The 10,000-nt window shown below is 39.2% G+C and overlaps 2 protein-coding genes across 2 annotated transcripts in view; one reads left to right on the forward strand and one right to left on the reverse strand.

Moving 5' to 3' along the window:
• LOC138056640 (myosin-13-like) overlaps positions 1-10,000 on the reverse strand; it is a 41,621-nt gene that overhangs the window by 11,365 nt on the left and 20,256 nt on the right. The window contains exon 1 of the mRNA XM_068902480.1: positions 1,009-1,631. Within this exon, the coding sequence (XP_068758581.1) occupies positions 1,009-1,492 (484 nt within the window). The 5' untranslated portion in view covers positions 1,493-1,631. Of the gene's footprint in view, positions 1-1,008 lie in introns of the transcript that reaches the window.
• Positions 3,433-10,000, forward strand: part of LOC138056641 (A disintegrin and metalloproteinase with thrombospondin motifs 20-like) — a 41,988-nt gene continuing 35,420 nt past the window's right edge. Inside the window, exons 1-4 of the mRNA XM_068902481.1 lie at positions 3,433-3,454; positions 5,646-5,700; positions 6,279-6,364; positions 8,031-8,147. The gene's annotated coding sequence lies outside the window, so the exon portion shown is untranslated. The remainder of the gene's footprint in view (positions 3,455-5,645; positions 5,701-6,278; positions 6,365-8,030; positions 8,148-10,000) is intronic.

The following is a 10,000-nucleotide window of genomic DNA, read 5'->3' on the forward strand; positions in this document are numbered from 1 at the left end:
CTTTCCCTACATCTAGGTACGACGGAAAGCCGCAAGAATCTGGAACAAAAATTCATCTTTCAAATCGGCACCCTTAATCCTCACGGTATTAACGAACGCTTTTCATTTAACTAATATATTCCTATTTTTCACGTTGCCATGTTACCACCAATAGCGTAGCTCCTACTCTACTATAAAAACTACACGTAACCCATAATCCCTCGATTCGCTCTGACGAAGGGCTAACGCTCGAAACGTCAGCTTTTAGAATCTCTGTACGGTGGCCAATTTACATTATCAACTCCGTTGATAAAACCAAATTTTTGCATTCTCTACGCTGCGGAGGCGGAACCGCGCCTCATAGAAGGCACCTATCCTCAGGGCGTTAACCTTACCGCATGACCCCACCCTCAAGCTGAACGTGATAGTCAACCGTGTCCGCTCCCAGAATACTCCCCATGCGGCGCAAAATCTTATGGTCGTGGGAAATTTTTGCACATTGTCAATCCGGTATAAAAATTGACGCTCTCAAATAACAAAAATTATGGTTACTTAAAATTTAGTTATCTGAGTCAGTTTGTAATCTACTGACTCATGACTCTTATTGTAAAACAATTTGTGCTTAAGATCGAAAATTTGGCATTTTAGAGTTTTGGTTCCTCTTCTTGTTTTGCAGCTCCTACGTTTGGCTGACGATTCACGGCTATCTTTGACATCCACCTGAGCAACTTCCATTGCGCTGAGCTCGATAGCTCAGTTGATGAAGTAATGCGTAGCCCAATACGGCAAACCTCTATTTATTTTATTAAATTATTTAAATTAAATAAAATGATTAAAATAATAAATAAATAAAATAGAGACACCTCTGAATTAGAGAGTCCGTTAACAGAGAAAAAACCGTGGCCCAAGGCTTTAAAAAGGTTGGAAAATGTAAATGGGAATTTCTTCTTCCACCTGAATTTTTCCAAAGAATTTTATTTATTTATTTATTTATTTCATGGAACACTAAAGAAAGTCAAACCGGTTTACCTTCAAGCTCTTTCTCAATTTTGTTCCTCGCATTTTTTAATGCTTCTAATTCCTTTCTTAGTTCTTCGGCGTTACTTTCATTTCCTTCAACTTGAGCGTATTGTTCATCAAGTTTTTTCGTCAACTCTGTGTTTTTCTCCTCCTCGTCTTTCAGCCTCGCTCTTGCTTTGTGTAACTGATCCTCCAACAACTCCATTTTGTTGTCCTTGGCTCTAAGATCAACTTGCATCTTTTCGTTTTCGCTTTCAAGCGCGGAGAAGTTTCTCGTTAGTTCTTGGACATCACGTCTCAGACTTGCGCTAGCATTTTTTTCATCAACGGCCACTTGTTTCTGTTTCTGAAGAGCACTGGAGACACTTTCCAGCTGGAACTGCTGTTGTTGCTTATTTTTTCTGAGGTTTTCAGCGTCATTTTCCAGCTCAGTTATCTTCTTTAGTGCTGCCGTCGGCAAATCGATTTTCCATTCGTCTCTAGCCCAGCTCATGATTAACACAATCTTCCTATATAATTCTTATTCCTCTTTGTTAGCAATTTTAAAACTCTTTCACCAACACAGACTGCTTTCATTTCTATTTCCGTTGAAAATTCTCGTTGTGACGAAACAAAGGTTGACGTTGATTAAATTTAAACTGCGCGCGCTGATGCAGCGGAGTTATTGCGCGTGTAAGCATCTCTCAAATCTAGCCAAGGCTTCCCCAAGGAGGTAACAAGGAGCATAAACGAATACCTGTACAAATGTGTATTAGAATCGCTGTTATATTTTCAACCAAATTAGCTCTTTTCCGTGTGAATCAAAATTTGGAAGGCAATCAGTTTTTACATTGAAAGACGTACTGAAACATTTGATCACCAAGTCCGCATACTTCTACATTTTTGCATCGACGAAGGAGACGCTTCCTAATTTAGTGCTTGGGTATTACATTTGTTTGGGCCCAGAGGCCAAGTTCTTACATACGATATGTTTGGTGGATCTACCACACACAAGAGCCGGGAAGAAAAATTTTGACGCCGTATCCTACAATCGCGCGCGGCCTTTGGTATTGTTTCCAAATTTCCTCCAGTATTTCCATCGCCAAAACTCAACAGATCATCCCGTGTCTCCCACATTTCCTGTTACTGAATGAACATTCAAGTAAAACCGACGAGATCTGACCTCGCCTCTGCCATGTTGAATTCGAAAATAACATTCAAGGCCGCGTGCGGTTGTGGGATACGGCGTTAAGATTTTTCTACCCAGTCCTCCGAATTACGTCACCAGATCACTCAAGAGAAAATTAGGGGACGATGGCACAGTATCACGTGACCCTAAATTTCCCGCGCTTGCTGGTTTGACGGTTCTCTGCGAAAGCGAGAAGTTTTGTGTTTGCCGTTTTGTGCACAAGATATTAATCTCCTTTTTGCTCGATGAATTGTTTGTATATCTGAGAGAAACTTAGGCCAGAATGTCTCTGAAAGGCCTTGCGAGACCGAAAATGTTAAATTCTTGGCGAAAACTCACCAATCCAGGAAGAGAGGCCCTCAAGTTTACAACACCTTCGACAACTTCAGAAGAATCAAACGAGGACGTAAGTCTGCTTGACTTGTCCTTGTTCACAAAATGTTTTCGCGAAATAATTTTTCTTTCCGACGTGCTTTAAACATGTATTTAGAAACTCAGTCAAAAAGAGAGAAAAATGAGAAAAGTGCAGCTGAGTAATTGCCGAATGTTGCTCGTTGCTGTGATGAAAAAACTTTTCATAAGTTTACCGCTTGTTTCTGAAGGTGGTCTTAGACTTACCATGTAACAAAAATCTCCCGGAAAATTTTAATGCGGTCCCGAGATCAGAAGAAAGTTAATTTTACGAGCGCCATTTTCTGAGATAAACGTTTTAAATGTTGCAGTGAATAACCACTTGCACAGCTAATTTACTTTGCACGTGCATTTGATACATTTGTTTGCCGTCCTCAACAACAACAACAACGTGGAATTCAAAGTTTTTAACTGAACATTGGCAACTTAATTTTCCGCTTAATCTTGGCTTCGCCCGCTGTTATTAGTTCAATGCCAGGATTGGAAACAAGACAAACCATCATCTTTACTTCGCTTGTCTTTGCGTCGCCGTTTTGTCGTGAAGTTCTCCATGGAGAGTCCTTACCAGCTTTGACTGATTACCCTCAAGAAATTGCATGCCCTTTAATGATTCAGGTAAGCCACCCGTTTTTATTTTAATTCATTTGCACCAAAACTAGAACTGCATGCAACCCTGAGTTAGCTTCGGATCCATTACAATGCAATTTTTTAAATAAAGTAGTTTTTTAATGTCGGTCAAAACGAATGTAATACTTTTTGCGTGTGTTGTTGTGCTGGTTAAGAGTTCATTGTTGTCAAGTTTCACGAAATTTTTTTTATGGAATCTCTCTTGCAGTGAACTGGAAACCCCTCGCGTTGATGTCTTCATTGTTAATGGTAAGTCCTCCGGCCTCGTAGAGTTAAAATTATACCTTTCACTTTCCGCTAAACATAGCTTTCACAGCCAACAATGCCGCCGAACAGCTGGATGCGATTTCGAGTCCCACGCAATTAGTTCCAGTCCGAGGCAAACTTGTTGAGAACTTTCAAATTTTTGACCCAGTTGGTTAACATTAGATCGAGATCCCACCCACAGAAAACACCGCATGATACTTCTTATGCTTTGTACTATGCGATCAAGTCATTCCCTATGCACTGCGTTCGTTCTCGTGCCAAATACCGAAGTGCTTTATCCTCAGTGTGGCCTCTTTTTGAGCACTCAAATTCGAAGATGTAATTTTAAGGAAAAAAGTGACGAATTTCTTCAAAAAAATGATCTAATATCACGATGTTGTCTCTATTTTCCGTCCGGTTGTAAGTTAAAACTGGATGGTGAGACGCGATGGAATCCTCCAAAATCACATATGTCTTCTTAACTTTTCCGGTCCTGTTCGCCCTAATGCGTGCGACTCTCACAGGGAATTTTCCTCATAGTTTTTGGCTCACGCGGTGTTGTACGGTTCATGGCAAAATGTAATCTTTCCAACGGTCATGGGAGTGCCCTTTGCGAAAGGAATCTGACATTGGGTATAAGATAAATAACTGAGGAGAAAGGCAGTCAGATAAGAAAGGATCGTTTTAGATCTGCAGAGATCTGTAGTGATTTAGGCCTTAGCACGATTAGACGATTAACACGATTTCAAAATTCAAAGACTCTCGGTGATTTTTACGAAAAAAACCGTCATTAAATTACTTTTAAAATTTGGACCTTATTTTAGGGACTCATTACATGGGAGGTGGAAGATTATAGTAATAGGAGTAGCCTGGAATGTGGCTCATCCTAACGGTACATATTCTGTTTTGAGTTTAAGTGAAGAAGTTTCGGTGGCCATTGTGCTGCGATCTTCCTGAGTGCGAAATAGGATCCTACAATAGCACCAGTACCTTGTAACTACTTTTGCTCGAAAGATCCTAGTACCATGGACAAGAAAAAAACTTAGTGGTGGCCACGTGTTCAGCAACTTCATTACACCAATTATGAAACTCGCCCGAAATTCCCCCATGTGAACCAAGCCACGATCTTCCTCTCCTCGTGTACATAATTCTTTGGTAGCAGCTGCCTCGTTGGTCCAGCAGTGCGAGGTTGTGATCCTAAATCTCTGCTAAGTCTTTTCTTCGTCTTTGTTTCAATCGAATTTATAAGTTTGAAACGTGTTCACTCATTTCTAACACTTAAAGTTTCGCTCTGAAGGGAAAGATGGTTGTGGAACTGAGATGACAAGTAATGCTCAGCAACAAACGATTCGGGAAATAAGTGTTTTAGAGATCTTTGAAGCCTCCTCTCTAGTTTTAACATCTAAGAACTAACCAAGTTCTGGCATTTAGGTAGATTGATCTCGAGTGAATAATAAATCAATATTGCTTCTTATTCGCTGCGCTAGCGAAAGCTTAAAATACATGCATGGAAACTCCCAATGGTTTCTACTGCAGACCCATGGTGAGTACGACGCGCCTGAAGTGTTTCACTTGCAGCAGCGTTGCAAAATTATGGCACAAGGGTTTTATCCGTGTCTGACTTCATCGAAGTCAATACGAATTTCGAGGAGTTTCTGTTAATTTGTTTTTAATAGTAGGGAAGAATTTTTGCAATTGTTTCCGGTGAAGTGACAAGCCTTTTCCGGTGGCAACTACTTTTTTCATATCTTTTTTTTTATATCCGCCCTCCTAAAGTTAATTTTGGAGAGCTGAGGCCCTTGTCAGATCATTCCATGCGAATAAACAAATAGTTTAGCTCCATTAAAACCACGCAGTTAATATAAAGTCCAACATCTGATAACATAGTAAGGAATAAAATTAAAAGCAAGCGTATTGGTCTGACTCTGGCAGATTAAAATTTGGATGGGTGTGGAAAAAGACTTGCGTCTCATTGACATTTATGCATCGCTTTATGACGGAAATATGATGTAGAAAACTAACTTATATTTGGTTGCTGAGTATCCATTACAACTGATTTGCGATTGAAAGTTAACGTGGTATTGTGTTGCTTAGGGTTGAAATCATAGTGCACTAAGTACCGATCATTCATTTCCCTCTAGTTTCCCTCAAATCTTACACTACTGTACTATTTATGCGACAAATTTCGTTCCAGATCAAATTTCACAAAGGATTTTATTCAGAAAAAACCGTGACAGGCTGACCAAAAGGTATTATTAACCGAAGCTGTTTGTTTTACTACAAAGGGACACTAACCTTTTCAGATTCATTTCATCGCATGGGGCCGATGATATATCTACATTCTTGTGGTGATGGAATTTATTGATGAATGCCTTTAAATGAAAAGATCGAGCCCTAGTAAGGAGTTTTACGTCCGTACTTTAAGGGGTGAGAAACAATTTCTCGGGTGAGCATAGGAGTCGATATTTAACTTTGTTGTAGCCGGAAAGTTCGCTCGTTTTTTGCTGGTAATCTCATGTCCAGTTGAAACTTATTGATCAACATTTCATGCAATGAAGGAATTGTCAAACCACGCGTATATTTTTCGTGATCCTCGGTGAGATTCAATGCGTTTTCTGCGGTTCTTCTCTATCGCATCCGCACAGCCAAAGACTATTTGACAACACGGGTGGGTCAACCCCATTGAGTAAAGTGCTTTTATCAGATAAAGGCAAGTCAAGACACTTGTCAACAAACCCAAAGACTAATAAATAGCGACAAAGCGGTCAAAATTGAGCACGAAACGTAATACGTTTCATTACTAGTTGTTTTGTTCTTTCGCGTCCAGTGTGGTTTGATCAGTGAGAAGGAAGGCAAAGACTTTTGCAGGAGGACTTCAACTTGTGCATCTGGAAGTCTTGCCAGCTATTGAAGGTAGTGATCAATTGCTTTTGTTTTAAAGAACCATCGTCCGGCGTTTGTCAGTATTTGTGTGATTGTTTAATAGCACCAAAACTGTATATTGTAAAAGGGTTTTTAGATAAGGGCGCAATCTCCAATGCATGAATGGTTCACAGACGAGGACCGTCGGGAGATATTCCCAGACTTACATGTGACCAGGGCATATTTTGTGCGAGGAAGGATCCAATTCAAACAGTACTCCGACCATAAACTGGTGAGGTTTGTGGAAAACTGGCATTTGGGAGTTACAGACACAGATTTTCCTATAATTTAAGGATACTTTGGGTTTGGTATGCATGATTGTTAGCATGTCAGACGAGGACATGTTTCCAAATTTTAGAAATTGTTTAGTAATTACCCCTTTGGCTGTCTTTAAATACCGAGTCTTTTGCACGATCTCCCTAAACACTGAATCGAGTTTCCAAGCACAAGTTCTATTGAACATATGTTTTCAAAACGCTCGTAATTGTGGAATAATTGAGGGATTTGAGCAAACAGCCAGCACACGATCTTTAATTTGACATAACATTTGCATTTGAACGCTCAGCATCAACCTTTCGTCAAGTCAAATCGTCTCAAATTTACTTTTCATCCACCGTCTTTCTTGTTCACACCTGAGCATTCGTCGGCAAATTAAATGAGGTGTGATTTTATTAAAAGGTCTTTGTCGTTTGTTCTTGGACAGTGTCGGTAAAAGCCATTTTAACCACAATTATTTATGATGTCACTCACGGGGAGAGGAAAAAGACTAGAACCTTTGTCAGGGTGCATTTAGTCTGACAGTAGGTTTGTTATTAGGTGTCTTTCAATGTCAGCCGGTTATTATCGCTTTATCAGTTATTAAGTCAATTCTTGTTACAAGTCCGCTTTGCTTGCGGGGTAGTTATCCGTCAAGACTTCACCGCCTGGCTGGTATTAGTCACATCATCGAGCGATTTCCATCATTATTTGCACAGGCGTGAGGTGTCGTTTGATGGAGAGGTGGTAGTTAAATTTAGCGGCAAAACGCGTACGGGAAAATCTGCGAGCCAGTTTTGGGTGTGTTTGTCTAAGAAAGTGGTCTTGAAAATCTACTTTTTCGTTGTTTAGTAATTATTACAAACGGCGTTTTCATCGATAATTGGAACTGAACGCAATCAATTTAGAACGCTTTGTCTAAACACTGTAAATTTCTGCTCTTAAAATGAAAAGACTAAAAGTGAGTACTTGATGTGCGTGGGGTTCTGGATTCTCTCATAATCGGCAAAAGAATTATCCATTCAGAATTAATGACAAATATTGAATGGTTTCACGTGTTTAGAGCCAAGGCGAAACCGCCGGAGGGTTCAATTCAGTAACACAAAAAGAAAATAACTTGATCAGAGGTTTATTGTTTTATTAATAATCACCACAAGAATTTTGTATGTAATGACGATCGGTCTCTGAAGAAATGTCCCACTGCTAATGATATTGCGGAACCCGAGGTCTTCCTTCCTTTCAGTTTTAAGCAGTACAATGAAATACTCAAACCGCTCTAAATTGACTGTGTAATCGTTACTCTGGCTACAACTGTTTGCCAGGGATCATAAAAAGTCATTGCTGACAACTTCCGTACTACAAACACCAAGAAATATAATTTACATTGTTAACCTTGTTGCAGGAGTCATTATCAAGTCCTGTTTTGTCAGTAAACTGTCAACGATTTCAAGGTCAGACGCGGACGATTTGAAGTGGAATTCGCAGATACGAGCATAAGGATTGCTGAGCGAGTGACAAGGTAAGTTCAAATCTGCTGAAATCTGGTTAGATAAGAACATTAATCACATTTTTTTTTTTAAAGAAATTGTACAATTGATTACAGTTCAGAAAACTGTTTGTGATATTTAACTAAGGTATTAAGATGACATTACAATTTTACTCGTTTAAGAACAACTGAAATGCGTGCTCTCCAACGGAGGGACTCTCTTGTGGCAGGAAATGCTTCAGTTTTTACGAGCACGTCTCAAACTCTCCACAAAATTGAACGACAGACACTCAAGTTCGATCATGAGGCTTATATATATTCGGTTTTGCTTACAAACAGTTAATACGAGCTTTTTCTATGCGAAGCACTGTCATCTGAATGGAAAAACTTGGTGTTCTCAAAAATGGAGTTTTGTTTAACAGCCTTATGGTACATGAGAGCTTGGAAATTTAGCGGAAAGGAAGTGTGTTAAGGAAAATCAGCAGACCCTGAAAAGTGGGCAATATTCATCTACAGTGATGTGTTAAGGATTATATTAGGGTATTGTGCGGATGAGGCTCGACTCACAGACTCTACTAATAATTTTACTCAGGACCTGTAAAATATACTGTAAATGACAGATTTTTTCAAATAATCTGCAAGTGTTGAAATTGTATTTCAAGACTTAAATTCTTTAAGTAGTTTTAGCTGAACATCTGCTTCGGGAATTGAGCCCAATAATCCTCAGGCCATACAATCGGTGATTGCCTTCACAAAACTGACTAAGTGACACGTACAGCATTTCTTGATAAATCAGACTACGGATGCAATATGAGTAGACGATGCTTGTTGAATTTCTCAATTGCATCTTTTTTTCTTTTTTTTTTTTTTTTCGCATTTTGTGCATTTTATCAGTACCTGAGAACACTAGCAACAGACCACCTTTGGAACTATGGATTTGTTTTTTATCAAGCTTCTAACTGATAGTAAGGACGCGAATAAAATGGCCGCAAAAATTCTCAAACAAAGCTCTCTCCTTGTTTATTGTCTAAACGTAAGAATAAGTGAATCGTCAGTTAAGGGTCACTAAATAGATGTTGGCTCGTTTCTTTAGTAGATTTGCATAAAACTGAATGGATCACGGAAATACCAGCAGTATAATACCAAGGCAAACAATGAAGTTGTTGTATATTGTTTGAGAAAATAGAGTTACTATGGTTAAGATAACTTGTTCATCCACTGAAGTTCATATGTACATACGCAAAAAGTTTTAAGAAACGATATTCAGTCTTTCATTGTAAGTTATTCATAATCCGCGATCTTTTGCGGGTAAACAATCTTGCTTTCGACATCAGTCAAGCAGGCGTCTTGTTTGCCTTTCTCGGAAGATCCGCAATTAACGAAAACAGTGTGCTTCTCAAAGGTCATTAAATATCTCCTGCTTATTTGATTTTCTTGATGAAAACACAATGACATGATAACGAATTAATTAAATACTCGCCCACCCGTGACGAACCAATCCTGGAGCGTTCCTCAGATTTCTCCACATCCAATCATACATCCAATTGCAATTTATATTGTCACTATCTACTGCATTCTTTAAATTAATTCAAGTCCAACTACCTAGGTCGACTCGTTAAATACAAATGGAAAAGAAGTTTCTAAGTGGTGTTTAATGTGATTCTGCGTTTTTCAGTAATTCGTCACCTTTCGGCGGGGGTAGGTAACTTCAACATCTGTTTCGACTTTTCTCTGATGATTCCCGGAAAAGAAAGCTCTGATTTAGGGAGAGGAGGAATTTAGCGGTGACGTCGTCTTCTTTTCATGAAAATTAACTCTATCGTTTTTCTAGAAATTTCTTGTACAGTAATGTGATTTCTACAACGGTTCAACCTACAGACTCAAGA

The sequence above is a fragment of the Montipora capricornis genome, chromosome 7 (genome assembly GCF_036669925.1).
Source record: "Montipora capricornis isolate CH-2021 chromosome 7, ASM3666992v2, whole genome shotgun sequence".
NCBI lineage: Eukaryota > Metazoa > Cnidaria > Anthozoa > Scleractinia > Acroporidae > Montipora > Montipora capricornis.